This window comes from Gymnodraco acuticeps, unplaced genomic scaffold (assembly GCF_902827175.1).
Source record: "Gymnodraco acuticeps unplaced genomic scaffold, fGymAcu1.1, whole genome shotgun sequence".
Taxonomy (NCBI): Eukaryota; Metazoa; Chordata; class Actinopteri; order Perciformes; family Bathydraconidae; genus Gymnodraco; species Gymnodraco acuticeps.
In genome coordinates, this window is record NW_022991061.1 from 25483 (window position 1) to 42122 (window position 16640).

The 16640-nt window shown below is 40.4% G+C and overlaps 1 protein-coding gene across 1 annotated transcript in view; it reads left to right on the top strand.

Moving 5' to 3' along the window:
• The window catches only part of LOC117559902 (neuron navigator 3-like), a gene marked incomplete at both ends in the record, with an annotated part of 36978 nt that extends 21351 nt beyond the window's left edge, over positions 1-15627 (top strand). The window contains 3 exon segments of the mRNA XM_034236617.1: positions 1469-1611; positions 8063-9167; positions 15512-15627. Coding sequence (XP_034092508.1) covers positions 1469-1611; positions 8063-9167; positions 15512-15627 — 1364 coding nt within the window.
• Positions 15628-16640: the final 1013 nt, after the last annotated feature.

Consider the following 16640-nt stretch of genomic DNA (forward strand, 5'->3'; position numbering starts at 1 on the left):
TGTATCAGACTACTGGTACACATGAAAAACTGCAGTAAATATACAAAGAACAGACACTGAACATGTATTGTGTGTGCCAGGTGTGATCCATGTAGGGGGATGGGCACATAAGAGCGGGACATGTGTCAAATTGTTCTGTGTGTGTGCCAGGTGTGATCCATGTGGGGGGATGGTCACATAAGGGGGGGGGGGACATCTAGAGTTTGTGTGGGTGTGTGTTTGATCTGATCCCGATGGTTACTAATTCCTTTTCTTTATGGCGGTCAACGGGAACACCATGGGTGTTACAAAGTTGACTAAATCATCGAAAATTCAACGAAAGTGGTGATCAGCAATTGTATATGTTCAAATGTCTACTGTGAAGGATATCATGAAGCCTTAATGCAATCGAATCTAAAACAAAAAAGTTATGATTGATGAAAGTAGTAAATCGGTCAGATTTGACCCGAAGACAACAGGAGGGTTAATTGAATAAAGTTCTGACACATCCAATCATTCATTTGTTACTCAATGAGCAGTTGGAGAAGTGGTTATGTACATTCATCGTCTGCATAGCTATGGTCATTTATTTTGTTGTTTTCCATTATCTGAGCAAGTGGAAGCATGTAGATGTTAAAGAGAAGAGGCCCCAGGATTGAGCCTTGAGGAACTCCGCATGACTTTGTCAACTTTGACGTAATGCTACCTTTCTTACGTTTTTCCTGTCCTAGAAGTAGGATTCAAACCAATTAAGAACTGTGCCAAATGGAGCCCTTTTTAAAGCGGATTTTTGAGTTGATTTGCACATTAAGATGACAAACCAATTTGACGATTGACAGAATAATAAGGACTCACTGTTTTGATAACGGATTATTCGTAAAGTGATTTCTCATGAAGAAATAGTGAATATTTGTAGGTTCTTGACAAACAAGACATTTAAGGACATTGCCTTGGACTTGGACCAACTGTAGAGTGATCAATTATATAATTATTGTTTGCAGAAAAGGAACAATTACAACAAAAAATGCCTTTCTCCACAAGCAAAGCTGCTCTAACGGCCCGTCCACACAGCGGCGTGCGTTGAAGCTTTCCGGCGGGCGTGTCTGAAACTCGACCAACAACCAATCACATGCATCTCCCGCCCCTGACACACAAGCAGCGGTTTGATTGGCTAGAGCTTGTACTGGCATATGATTCGATTGGCTGACGCTTCAAACGTTGAACATTGCTCAACTTTTGCAGCGAGCCACGCCAGCAAAGCTCCGCGTCGCTTCCCACAATGCAGTTCGACGTCACCCCATTCAAAGTGAATGGTGAAGCTTTCAACGCATGCCGCTGTGTGGATGGGCCGTAAAGGCAGGTCAAGTTAAATCTCAGGTGGATGCAGACAACACACGGAAGAAAAAATAATTGTTTCTTGCCAATACATTTTGTCATGTAGACTTTTTATAGTCCTTAAATTGATGTATCCTCACACCCTCTGTTTCAGATTACCGGGCCCCTCCAGAGTTCCTGCTGCAGGCAGCGGGGCCTCCAGGAGTTCGGGGTCCTCCAACCTCAACCGTCGCAGCCAGAGCTTCAACAGCATCGACAAGAGTAAACCTCTGCAGTATGCCAGCGGAAACGACAGAGGTGAGGACGCCATATCTGTGATCTCTGTACCATGATGTGAAAGATAGATGGATAGATTCGTTTATTGTCACTACACAGAGTACGGCGAAATTCCAAGCACTCCCGATGGTGCAATCACACATAACAGACAGTATAAGCATCATTTTGACAATACAAGCTAAAAACGTTTAATATATAATATATAAAGTGACTATAAATTAGACCTATGATACATTGAACAGTATGCTTACAAAACATTACCATACAAATACAAGAACAACACGGTCAAGGCAGTTAAAGTAAGTTATTGCACATGTATTTATCAGTGCAATTGATCATTACAAAACTACAAAGGTCATTCAAGAGGCTATATTGTCATGTGCATAGTAGCTACAGTGTAGATATGGCAATGAAAAACATAACCTGAATATATATAGGACATGAAACCAATAAAACGAATAAAATAGTGCAAGAGAATGTTTTGAAGTTTTTGCAAGTAAATACAAAAAAAGGTGGAAGAAGTATGCAGATCCTTCACTAAAGTAAAATACCAGTTAAAGCAAAAGTCTAAGTCCTGTTTTAAAATGTTACTTCAGTAAAGTATAAACTGTTGGCTGGTTTAATTTGTAACAAAACATCGTATTTTTTATGTTAACATCTTCATTTTTAAGATGAATGTAGTGGAGTAATAAGTATAATATTTCCCTTTGTAGTGGAGAAGGGCACACTTTTTAATGTATATCATATTTATATTTTATTTAAAGCTCTTTTTAATAATAATAGATTTATTTTGTTAGCGCTTTTACAGGTGCTCAAAGACGCTTTACAGATATAGTGAAAAGAAAAGAAATGAACAACAAATAAATATATAGTTAAAGTTAAAGTCAAATAATACAAAAACAATCACACATTAAAAGCCAGATTGAAGAGGTGAGTTTTAGGAGTAGATTATTCTCTTATAGTGTTTTCTAAATCATGCACACACTATGTTCATTTTTTAAAATCGTATTTATATTGGGTGCCTCAAATATTCAATTAAGTAAATGCACTTTATTACATTCTTCCTCTGCATGATACAACACACACTTTAACATTCCCTGAAGCTCGGATGGTGTGTAGGTGTTGATGGTGACCACTTGGTGGCAGCGCTGACTCAGACAGACTCTCTCTCTCCACTCAGATGTTTCCTCTGACAGAGATATAACGGATTATATTGAAACATTAGAAATGACCAGAGGGGGAAATCCATGCAGCTGCTGGCTCTGGCATGATGCAGCTAATCAGAGTCATTACGCTTTATGAGAGGAGTTAGGGCGTAAGGCTGTTTATTTAACACCTAATCGACTATTCACAACAAATAGTTAATCAACAGCCTTTTGCTATCTGCTCACATGGCATTAATCACAGGTACGAGAATGGCCAATTTCGTCCCTACTCATTTTTAAAAGTACAAGAGAACATCTCCAAAACGGCTGCTATTTAGAATATGTGACACATTTAATAATAGGTGGGCTACTCTAAAAATAAGATGTACTTTATTAATCCCAATTTTGAAATTTGTTTTGTTGCAGTAAAACAAAACAAGTCATTGCACATAACCACAAATTAAAAGAGTAGAAATAAACAATTCTAAAATAGAAACATCTCAAAATAGACATAGAAATATATAATGCACTTTTCTTTTAAAGTGTGTAGCTAGATCAGGGGTGTCAAACTCAATTTCATCGCGGGCCACATCAGCATTATGGCCGGTTGTAACTTTAAGACTATATAAAAATAAATATATCATATATATAAAATAATGTATATTACATTATATTCCTCATCGGATAGGGTAATAACTTCATAATTAACTACGTCTGAAAGCAGAAGTCTAGGGCAAATAATTGCAAGTCTCTTCAGTGAGAATGTCACAAAAATGATTTTTAAAAAAAAGCCACATTCTGGAAAAAAAGTCAAAATAAAAAAAATTAATTGATTTTTTTTTTTTAAATGAAGTAAAATTTGGAGAAAAAAAGTAACATTTGAAAAAAAAAAGTTACATTTACAAAAACGATTCTAAGGAAAAAGGCATATTTAGAAGAAAAAAAGTCAAATTCTGAGAAAAAAGTCAAATCTGAGATGCATTGTGGGATATGTAGTGTATGGGCAACGTGCTTCTGTAAATCGGCATGTACAGTAAACGTATTATTCTTTGCAAGCTCTTGTGGGGCCACATAAAATGAAGTCACAGGCCGGATTTGGCCCCCGGGCCTTGAGTTTGACACCCCTGAGCTAGATACTCATATACACATACTGTATATACTACTGGCAAAAAGCATAAAAGTGCCCCATTCAAAGCATGTTTCCAGCCCGTGGAGCTGAGGGAGGATCAGTAGGACGTGATGGAGGTGAAGAAGAGATGCATTTAGACGTTGGAGTAAAAACCAAATCCACAATTGTACTCAAAACGTCCACTTGCTTTTAGATTTCTGTCTGAATTATCGTACTTTTAACCGACAGAAAAGGGACAAAACAACGAACAAATAAATCGTCAGGCAGCTTTTCCTTTTCCCTCGCTTTAAATCCTACAATTTGACTCACTTACGTTTTGATTGAGACAGAAATGGCAGTCGAAGAATTGTGATAAATGCTATGGAGAAACTGAATGTAATAGTCCTGTGCTTAAGTGTTAAAATGTGTTTATTGTTCAGTAACCGCATCATAAATGTTTCAGTCGATCAGTTTCTTTTCAAGGTTTTTTTTGGGTGTATTCGTCCTCCTCACACTGCCTGCAGCAGACCGAGCTTCACTTGGCAGAGATAAGACTCGCTGCAGGGGAGATGAAACTGCGTTTTGGTCCAAAGTAAAGGAAAATAAAAATCAATTGTGGGTAAATGTCAGCAATGCAGACAAAACCTTGTGGGCAGAAACAGAAACCGAGAGCAGGTGAGAGTGAAACAGAGACACACGATGTTCCCCCCCATCTTTCTCATGTTTTTAATCTTTTATTCCATCATTTTGATCACAACTAATCCATTTTTTTTATTAAAACAAAGTCAATGTTGTGCTTTGAAGAGGATAAAAGGAAGTGGCTTGACAGAATAACTTTTCATTTATTTGTTATATGTTTCTGGTGCTTCTGTCTTGATTAATAACCTCACAAAAAAACGTCATTTAAATTTAGAAAATGGTACCATTAACCGTAAAACAACGCTAAAGCAGCATATGGATTAGGGCGGGGCTAGTTTATGATTGACAGGTGGCTATCACAGTGAGAGTTAATGCTGTGTTTCAATGCAGATGTTATGAATTAAACAGGAACAGATGTAGTTGTGTTACACTCAGCAAAGAGGTCTTTATTTGTGAAGTAAACACATTAGAGTTACTTTGTTTCAGGATTAAAGCTCTCACCAAGTACATAAGCTGTCTTGTTGCCATGCCTACGATTATCAGATATTAATTGAAGCACCAAAAAGGGCACGTTTGTTAAATTGGACCAAAGGACGTTGGTGATAGCTCTCCTCGTTGAAAGGAATGAGGATGAGGAGGCAAACTCGGTGAAAGCTGAACAAAAATGTGCCATATTTATATTAATGTTCTATAATAACGTGTAATCAGGTATCTGCCACTACGTTCTTTGGCCCTAATCAATCATTCTTGTCACTGTACAGTTTTTATATTAATGTTTAGCCCCAAGGACCCCCTCGGCGGGTCCTTTTTTCTTTTTCTCACGACAGTGTCTCAGGGCATCTTAATATTTAAGAACCTATTAATGTGTTATACCAGATTAACGGAAATAATCTCAGCTAACTGACGATATAATCCATTTTTACCAAAACAAAACACAAGTCTCATAAGAAGCATCTAAATGACCCCTGAGCGAAAAATGCTAACGCACTTTGGCACAGAACTCAAGATAAAAGTACCCTTATTACTTATCGTAACTGCACTTACAAGATATCCGATTAAAGCTGAGGTTCCACAGATTATTTAGGTATATAGTATCATCACTGAGTGATCTGAACTCGGACAGGGGAAGCAAACACAGACATCACAACACGTACCTTTACGGAGCTTCTAGGGAGATCGTCTCACCGTAGCTGTCAATCTGATCAAAATACGTGTTCAATGGCATTAAAACGAGAAAAAACGCGGCTGAATCGGTTAATCCATAGGTTTCTAACGTCTCTGTATAAAAAAATGATTTCATTTATAATCCATAATTCCATTTGTATGTAAAAATCGGAGAGTAAAAGATAGCTGCTAATGGTAGCCACCAGAGTTATCGCAGCTTCCGGTCTTGGCTATGCGGCAGTCTCACACACACACATTACCAAATAAGGAGTATGTGGGAGTTCCCCTCGATTCCATTGGCTCTGACGGTTAGAAAGAGATGTCAATCAGCAAAATCGAGCAAGGGGGGCCAGAGATAGGTCAAATCCACCCAAATGACCCCAGAAGTGTTTTTTTGCTAAATCTCTCTAAAAAGGTAAAATGTCACTTTTTTTGCATCAATCTTGATACAGGGTACTTATTATATGTTTTAGTTTGGATTCCTAAAGCTTTCAGTCTACCATCCCATCATTCAAGGGTGGTTTTCACTACAAGTAATCTTTTTATTTTGGACGGACACAATCATTTACATTTTTTTACTGTGTTCAATCTGAATTTACTTTAAAATAAAAACATCTATATTGATTCTGACACTTCTACATCCAACTCACAGGTTTATCATAACTTTGAGAAAAAAGATTATTAATGTAACCCTTTTAGAAGGAAAGATATGGTCATTTGTTCTGGGAATGTCATTTTTGAGCCTCAGACCTGAAAAACAGGCTCGGGGTTTAACAGGTTAATTCTTTGACCGTCTATATTTTTTGTAGTTATTTAATTAGCTATTTTTACTGCACTGTTACTGTACAGTTGTATTATTATGCTGCTGTGTTTATTGTATCGTTGTAACGTTGGCACAAACATTTCCTTTGGGATAAATAAAGACCTATCTTATCTTATCTTATCGTCAATACACACACACACACACACACACACACACACACACACACACACACACACACGTCACACACACATACTGTTTATGTGGCTGCTTAATTCAGATAAGGTTAAATAAGAAGGGTCTTTATGATAATGTACACGATGTACAGGATATTAGAAGTGACCCAACAACCCATTTTTTTTTTTAAATGTGAGTGTTATTAACAATAACTGTATATCATTAACTAATTATCAAAGCACATAAACATATAGTCATACTATCTGTAGTTGCACACAGCGAGTGTCACAAAGGGTCCACCAACGCCCAGGAGAAACTGCATGTCATCCTTGGCCGTTGAGGCGAGAAAATAAAAAAAGAGAAGAAGAAGAAGAAGAGGAGTCTGTTACCATGGCAACAGCATGTGGTGAAAAGTGTGTTATGCACTGCAAAAAAAATAAAAAAGCCTCTGGGGCTGGGCAAGGAGGAGCAGGCAGGATCTCTAAAGATGGGGTTAATTGAGTGGACACACACAGACACACACACACACACACACACACACACACACACACACACACACACACACACACAGAAACACACACATGTTTTGAAACGTCTTTGATTCACATTGATAACCTGCCCTGAGGGAAGACGGGGTAAAAGAGAGGACAAACACATGAACTCAAAGGAAAAGATCCTCCCCATGTCTTAATCACTTTCAGATGGACACACACACACACACACACACACACACACACACACACACCCACACACACACACACACACACACACACACACACACACACACACACACACACACAACTGATTGATGACTTGCAGTATTCATGACTCATCTGAGTTTCCCAACCTGTGAACTCCTTCCAGTAAATCAGTGTCCGTTCATTTGAATCTGCAGACACAAATACTCCTCATACAGGCTGGAGGAGATTATACCATTTAACTGATGGATACTATTCTCACATGCACTCTTACTCTTTTTTGAATGCTTGAATATATCAAATATTTGCATGCATAGACACACATACACAAAGACTGTAGATCTCCGCCATGGATGTCAGTGTTTGAGACGAAACGTTTGGCAGGCAACTGACAAGGTAAGGTTTGGTTTAAGCCAAGCCAGACATGAGCGTACTGTCATAAATAAACAAAAACAATGTCAGTTTGATGGGTCCAGTATTTATCAGGGATTACCTGAGGATGGACAGACACGTGGGCATGGACGAAAGTAGAAGAAATCTCAGGAGAAGGGATGTCATTCCCGGCATGAACAGGCGTATAACAGATTCAGTCCTGAAATTGTCAGCAAGATGTTCATTAATGCCCAAAAGCATCAGGTACCAGTGGTTTCAAAGAAATTGTAGTGAATAGTCTCCCATGCAGAGTCCTCCCTATAAGAGTTGCCCACAGTTGTACCCTCTTCCTAATAACCATGGAATCGTAGTTTTGAATCACCTGTTCCTCTCTTCTCTCCTGCTCCAGAGGCGTTGAGGGGGATCCCGTTGCCGGGCGGGATGAACGGGAGCTGTTCTGGCGGCGGCTCGGTTCCCAGTAGCCTCAGCGGTCAGCAGCTGATCTCCTCCTCCATCCCCTCGCCAACCAAATCCTGGAGAAGCAAATCCATGAATCTGAAGCACAGCGCCACCTCCTCCATGCTCTCCAGCCCCACGCTCTCCCCCTCTGAGGCCCCTGAAGCCCTCCACGATGGGTCAAAAGCAGCCGGTGGTGGTGGGCATCATCAGAGGTCAATGTTGGAGAAGTTTCGCTTGATTAACCCCAGATCAGCGTCTCGAGCGTCTCCATCTGTGGCGGAAATGTCTCTTGAGGAGGAGGACGATTTGTCGGAGTACGGTGAGGACGGATTTACGAATTTGGCGTACAGCAGTGGAAGTAGTTCTACAGCAAATCAGATATCAACAAAAACCCCATCTCCATCCATCACTGCACTAAGCAAAACGTCCCCTTCTTCTTCCTCCTCCTCCTCTAAAGCCAATAATAGCGGCAGGACAGGAGCATCGTCCAAAGACAGGGAGGACAAAAGCAGCAGCAGATCTGGACAGAAATCTTCTAAGGACAGTTCTTCGCCCAAAGAAGAGTCGTCGCCCACTGACGGAAACAAGAAGAACTCCAAAATCGCCAGTCTCATCCCCAAGGGAGGGAAGCCGTCAAAGAAAGATGGCGGCAACTCTTCAAGCGGCATCCCCAAGTCAGGACTTAAAGCTCCTTCCTCCTCTTCCTCTTCCTCCACCTCAACGACGGCCAAGCCTCAGAGTCAAATGCAGAGTCAGAGTCCGGCGTTAAACAGCAGTGGGAACCTGAGAGGAGGAGAGGCCGACAGAGGAAAGATGACTAAAGGAGGGCAGGGTGGGAGTTTCTATATCCAGCGATCCAGCGGGGGCTCAGAGACAAAAAGAACCAGTTTGACTTCCTCCACCAGTACCTCTGCACTTTCTGGTTCCACTGGGATGCTGGGAGGAGGAGGAGGAGTTGGAGGGGGAGCGCTTGGAGGGAACGGAGTAGTTCAACTTCCTCAACAACAGCAGCACAACCATCCAAACACTGCCACTGTGGCCCCCTTCATGTACAGGTGAGTGTGTGTGAGTGTGTGGAACAGTTACTTAAAGAGTCCTCTCCTGCTGATGTTCAGGTGTATATCAGTATGTAGTGTCTCTACTTTAAAGAGTCCTCTCCTGCTGATGTTCAGGTGTATATCAGTATGTAGTATCTCTACTTTAAAGAGTCCTCTCCTGCTGATGTTCAGGTGTATATCAGTATGTAGTGTCTCTACTTTAAAGAGTCCTCTCCTGCTGATGTTCAGGTGTATATCAGTATGTAGTGTCTCTACTTTAAAGAGTCCTCTCCTGCTGATGTTCAGGTGTATATCAGTATGTAGAGTCTCTACTTTAAAGAGTCCTCTCCTGCTGATGTTCAGGTGTATATCAGTATGTAGTGTCTCTTCTTTAAAGAGTCCTCTCCTGCTGGTGTTCAGGTGTATATCAGTATGTAGTGTCTCTTCTTTAAAGAGTCCTCTCCTGCTGATGTTCAGGTGTATATCAGTATGTAGTGTCTCTACTTTAAAGAGTCCTCTCCTGCTGATGTTCAGGTGTGTATCAGTATGTAGTGTCTCTACTTTAAAGAGTCATCTCCTGCTGATGTTCAGGTGTATATCAGTATGTAGTGTCTCTACTTTAAAGAGTCCTCTCCTGCTGATGTTCAGGTGTATATCAGTATGTAGTGTCTCTACTTTAAAGAGTCCTCTCCTGCTGATGTTCAGGTGTATATCAGTATGTAGTGTCTCTACTTTAAAGAGTCCTCTCCTGCTGATGTTCAGGTGTATATCAGTATGTAGTGTCTCTACTTTAAAGAGTCCTCTCCTGCTGATGTTCAGGTGTATATCAGTATGTAGTGTCTCTACTTTAAAGAGTCCTCTCCTGCTGATGTTCAGGTGTATATCAGTATGTAGTGTCTCTACTTTAAAGAGTCCTCTCCTGCTGATGTTCAGGTGTATATCAGTATGTAGTGTCTCTACTTTAAAGAGTCCTCTCCTGCTGATGTTAAGGTGTATATCAGTATGTAGTGTGTCTACTTTAAAGAGTCCTCTCCTGCTGACGTTCAGGTGTATATCAGTATGTAGTGTGTCTACTTTAAAGAGTCCTCTCCTGCTGATGTTCAGGTGTATATCAGTATGTAGTGTCTCTACTTTAAAGAGTCCTCTCCTGCTGATGTTCAGGTGTATATCAGTATGTAGTGTCTCTACTTTAAAGAGTCCTCTCCTGCTGATGTTCAGGTGTATATCAGTATGTAGTGTCTCTACTTTAAAGAGTCCTCTCCTGCTGATGTTCAGGTGTATATCAGTATGTAGAGTCTCTACTTTAAAGAGTCCTCTCCTGCTGATGTTCAGGTGTATATCAGTATGTAGTGTCTCTTCTTTAAAGAGTCCTCTCCTGCTGGTGTTCAGGTGTATATCAGTATGTAGTGTCTCTTCTTTAAAGAGTCCTCTCCTGCTGATGTTCAGGTGTATATCAGTATGTAGTGTCTCTACTTTAAAGAGTCCTCTCCTGCTGATGTTCAGGTGTATATCAGTATGTAATGTCTCTACTTTAAAGAGTCCTCTCCTGCTGATGTTCAGGTGTGTATCAGTATGTAGTGTCTCTACTTTAAAGAGTCATCTCCTGCTGATGTTCAGGTGTATATCAGTATGTAGTGTCTCTACTTTAAAGAGTCCTCTCCTGCTGATGTTCAGGTGTGTATCAGTATGTAGTGTCTCTACTTTAAAGAGTCCTCTCCTGCTGATGTTCAGGTGTATATCAGTATGTAGTGTCTCTACTTTAAAGAGTCCTCTCCTGCTGATGTTCAGGTGTATATCAGTATGTAGTGTCTCTACTTTAAAGAGTCCTCTCCTGCTGATGTGCAGGTGTATATCAGTATGTAGTGTCTCTACTTTAAAGAGTCCTCTCCTGCTGATGTTCAGGTGTATATCAGTATGTAGTGTCTCTACTTTAAAGAGTCCTCTCCTGCTGATGTTCAGGTGTATATCAGTATGTAGTGTCTCTACTTTAAAGAGTCCTCTCCTGCTGATGTTCAGGTGTATATCAGTATGTAGTGTCTCTACTTTAAAGAGTCCTCTCCTGCTGATGTTCAGGTGTATATCAGTATGTAGTGTCTCTACTTTAAAGAGTCCTCTCCTGCTGATGTTCAGGTGTATATCAGTATGTAGTGTCTCTACTTTAAAGAGTCCTCTCCTGCTGATGTTAAGGTGTATATCAGTATGTAGTGTGTCTACTTTAAAGAGTCCTCTCCTGCTGACGTTCAGGTGTATATCAGTATGTAGTGTGTCTACTTTAAAGAGTCCTCTCCTGCTGATGTTCAGGTGTATATCAGTATGTAGTGTCTCTACTTTAAAGAGTCCTCTCCTGCTGATGTTCAGGTGTATATCAGTATGTAGTGTCTCTACTTTAAAGAGTCCTCTCCTGCTGATGTTCAGGTGTATATCAGTATGTAGTGTCTCTACTTTAAAGAGTCCTCTCCAGCTGATGTTCAGGTGTATATCAGTATGTAGTGTCTCTACTTTAAAGAGTCCTCTCCTGCTGATGTTCAGGTGTATATCAGTATGTAGTGTGTCTACTTTAAAGAGTCCTCTCCTACTGACGTTCAGGTGTATATCAGTATGTAGTGTCTCTACTTTAAAGAGTCCTCTCCTGCTGATGTTCAGGTGTATATCAGTATGTAGAGTCTCTACTTTAAAGAGTCCTCTCCTGCTGATGTTCAGGTGTATATCAGTATGTAGTGTCTCTTCTTTAAAGAGTCCTCTCCTGCTGGTGTTCAGGTGTATATCAGTATGTAGTGTCTCTTCTTTAAAGAGTCCTCTCCTGCTGATGTTCAGGTGTATATCAGTATGTAGTGTCTCTACTTTAAAGAGTCCTCTCCTGCTGATGTTCAGGTGTATATCAGTATGTAATGTCTCTACTTTAAAGAGTCCTCTCCTGCTGATGTTCAGGTGTGTATCAGTATGTAGTGTCTCTACTTTAAAGAGTCATCTCCTGCTGATGTTCAGGTGTATATCAGTATGTAGTGTCTCTACTTTAAAGAGTCCTCTCCTGCTGATGTTCAGGTGTGTATCAGTATGTAGTGTCTCTACTTTAAAGAGTCCTCTCCTGCTGATGTTCAGGTGTATATCAGTATGTAGTGTCTCTACTTTAAAGAGTCCTCTCCTGCTGATGTTCAGGTGTATATCAGTATGTAGTGTCTCTACTTTAAAGAGTCCTCTCCTGCTGATGTGCAGGTGTATATCAGTATGTAGTGTCTCTACTTTAAAGAGTCCTCTCCTGCTGATGTTCAGGTGTATATCAGTATGTAGTGTCTCTACTTTAAAGAGTCCTCTCCTGCTGATGTTCAGGTGTATATCAGTATGTAGTGTCTCTACTTTAAAGAGTCCTCTCCTGCTGATGTTCAGGTGTATATCAGTATGTAGTGTCTCTACTTTAAAGAGTCCTCTCCTGCTGATGTTCAGGTGTATATCAGTATGTAGTGTCTCTACTTTAAAGAGTCCTCTCCTGCTGATGTTCAGGTGTATATCAGTATGTAGTGTCTCTACTTTAAAGAGTCCTCTCCTGCTGATGTTAAGGTGTATATCAGTATGTAGTGTGTCTACTTTAAAGAGTCCTCTCCTGCTGACGTTCAGGTGTATATCAGTATGTAGTGTGTCTACTTTAAAGAGTCCTCTCCTGCTGATGTTCAGGTGTATATCAGTATGTAGTGTCTCTACTTTAAAGAGTCCTCTCCTGCTGATGTTCAGGTGTATATCAGTATGTAGTGTCTCTACTTTAAAGAGTCCTCTCCTGCTGATGTTCAGGTGTATATCAGTATGTAGTGTCTCTACTTTAAAGAGTCCTCTCCAGCTGATGTTCAGGTGTATATCAGTATGTAGTGTCTCTACTTTAAAGAGTCCTCTCCTGCTGATGTTCAGGTGTATATCAGTATGTAGTGTGTCTACTTTAAAGAGTCCTCTCCTACTGACGTTCAGGTGTATATCAGTATGTAGTGTGTCTACTTTAAAGAGTCCTCTCCTGCTGATGTTCAGGTGTATATCAGTATGTAGTGTCTCTACTTTAAAGAGTCCTCTCCTGCTGATGTTGAGGTGTATATCAGTATGTAGTGTCTCTACTTTAAAGAGTCCTCTCCTGCTGATGTTCAGGTGTATATCAGTATGTAGTGTCTCTACTTTAAAGAGTCCTCTCCTGCTGATGTTCAGGTGTATATCAGTATGTCGTGTCTCTACTTTAAAGAGTCCTCTCCTGCTGATGTTCAGGTGTATATCAGTATGTCGTGTCTCTACTTTAAAGAGTCCTCTCCTGCTGATGTTCAGGTGTATATCAGTATGTAGTGTCTCTACTTTAAAGAGTCCTCTCCTGCTGATGTTCAGGTGTATATCAGTATGTAGTGTCTCTAGTTTAAAGAGTCCTCTCCTGCTGATGTTCAGGTGTATATCAGTATGTAGTGTCTCCACTTTAAAGAGTCCTCTCCTGCTGATGTTCAGGTGTATATCAGTATGTAGTGTCTCTAGTTTAAAGAGTCCTCTCCTGCTGATGTTCAGGTGTATATCATAATGTGTCACTCCTAAATGAAAGGAATCAAATCGGTTTCATAGTAAAGCAAAAAAGAACGTTTTGCGCCACAATTGCTTGTATTGTTCTGGTTGTTTATTTCCATCTGTCCGACACACATCGTTTTCTCGTCCTACCTGCACATCAACACATAAGGAATATTCCTGGCTCTCTCTCTCTCTATGATCAGCTGCTGCTTTGTGTTCATGTTGCTCTCGCCTCCGCATCTCTTTCACAGTCATTACAGAACAAACACCCGCTGCCTGACAAGTGCCACGGCCTATTATTCAACTGTCTGGGTTTCATCTTTAAAGTAAGAAATCAGACTTTGGCACCAACCCTTCTCTGCATTCAACCGGTGTGACAGTATGTCGCATGTGACTCCCTGGTGTTACAGCCATCAGGAAGTGAGGTGAATCTGCCCAGAAGGGACGATGTTCTCTTAAAACATTAGAGGTAATCCAGGGGAACAGAAGAGAAGCCTCCAAAGTCTCTGCGTTCAAGAGAAAGAGATTTAAAAATCCTATTAAATGTTAATCCTTCACGCCGTTGCTCCTCTCCGTCTCTGTTGTGCACCGTCAGCTCTGCCACACTGAGCGTTACTTTAATCCCACACATTCAGCCAGTTAAAACTGCCGCGTCCATTAATCCAGGGTTGATAGTGACTGATAGTGGCAAACCTCAAACTAAAAGCACACGCGGCTCACATAATCACAAATAACTGTTGAAGTGAAGCGATATTTGAGTTGAAATGAGTGTCCTCTGTGCCGAGAAATCTCCTTGTGAGAGCATTTCTTAAGATCTTTGTCCTCTTCTTATGTTGCAATACAGCCGCCCCCCTCAGCGTGCAGACAGTCAACGTGCAGGCCTCTCTCGTTCTACAATTTACCATCACTTTCAGCCTAATTAAGCTTTTTTCTCTCGTTTGCTTTCTCTTGTATTCCCCCCTGAAGTTGTGGCCTCTGCCAGATTTATTGTGTGTTGGTTGATAGCACTGTGCTGCAGTCAGTGTGCAGGATTTATGATGCTCACACACACACACACAAGATTTTGAAATGAGTCCTGGGAGCATAGCATATGTTAAAGAAACAGTTCATTTGTTTACATGACATGTCACTTTTATCCAAAGCGACTCACACACTCAATACTGTGGGCAATCCCCACAGGAGCACTTTGGGGGGAAGTGTCTCAGGGACACAACGACATGCTGAGTGCAGTGGGGTTTGAACCTGTGACCCCCTGATCCGAACACCAACACACTAATCCACTACGCAACACGCCTCCCATTATAAATACAAAATGTATATAGTACGTACTTTAAAAGAGGTTTTCGAAGCAGCGACATCGAGGAGAAATAGAGCTCAAAACAAATAATGGACTTCAACTGAGGCCAATAATTGACAGTTAAGATAATGGAATAAATAAACGTTTATATTTATACACATTTTCTAGTAAAATAATATCAAATTCCTTCACGAGGATCATCCAAAAAAACATTGTTAGACAATATTATACATAATACACACAAATACATACAAATCCGTTGTCAAATCCTGCAGGAAATTATTATTTGACATGTATTTGAACCTGCTTGGCTCCCTTTATGGGTAAAATATTCCTTTTAATCGCTTTTTAAACAGGTTTCTTTAGCTAAATGACATTTCCTTGCATTGTTTTTAAAGCGAAAGAGTGAATAAGACACGGAGCAGCTCTTCCAGGAAACACTCCCTTCATGGCTCCTTAGAAATGACTGTAGTTGAGTTTAGCAGACACCTCCGCCTGCCTTTCTAACTGCTGTGTTGTTGTTTTTGTTCTCGATTCCTTGCAGGACTTTCTCAGAGAACGACTGCACCATGATGGCCCCCGCAGAGCCCTGCCTCAGCCCCACCAAGGGGGAGCTGGTCTACAGCAAGACCGCCAAACAGTGCCTGGAGGAGATCTCAGGTACAACAGCTCAACAATGCATGTATGATGAGTCTGTGTGGGTTATTCAGAGAGATGGCAAAAGTACACACATCCTTTACTCAAGTAGAAGTACAGATACTCGTGTTTAAAAGTACTCTGGTGAAAGTAGAAGTACTGACTAAAGTTCTTTACTCAAGTCAAAGTAAAGAGGCTTTGAAATGTACTTCAGTAAAAAGTACCCATAACTAGCAGCTGTTTTAAAGAGTACCTGACCTCCCTTTATATTAATAGAACAATAATGTCATTGTTAGCTAATGAATGTTTCCATGCTGAACAACGGCAACATGACAACGTTTCCATTGGTCCCTCTTCTTTAGAGAAGACCAGGAAATGATGGATACACGGATCGTGTTCAAATCAATAGGCACGCAATGACTCTAAAGAATAATGATCACGCATCAAACACACATTCAGACTAAAGGAACCAGCTGTTTGGAAAATGAGAGAAGTAGAAAGTACAAGTATTTGAGTTCAACATGTGAGAAGTAGAAAGTACAGGTATTTGAGTTCAACATGAGAGAAGTAGAAAGTACAGGTATTTGGGTTCAACATGTAAGAAGTAGAAAGTACAGGTATTTGAGTTCAACATGTGAGAAGTAGAAAGTACAGGTATTTGTGTTCAACATGTAAGAAGTAGAAAGTACAGGTATTTGAGTTCAACATGTAAGAAGTAGAAAGTACAGGTATTTGTGTTCAACATGTAAGAAGTAGAAAGTATAAGTATTTGGGTTCAACATGTAAGAAGTAGAAAGTACAGGTATTTGGGTTCAACATGTAAGAAGTAGAAAGTACAAGTATTTGGGTTCAACATGTAAGAAGTAGAAAGTACAGGTATTTGGGTTCAACATGTAAGAAGTAGAAAGTACAGGTATTTGAGTTCAACATGTAAGAAGTCAAAGTCAAAAGTCGTCAGAAATATAAGTAGTGGAGTAAAGTACTGATACCAGAAACATGTACTTAAGTACAGTAATGAAGTATTTGTACTCCACTAC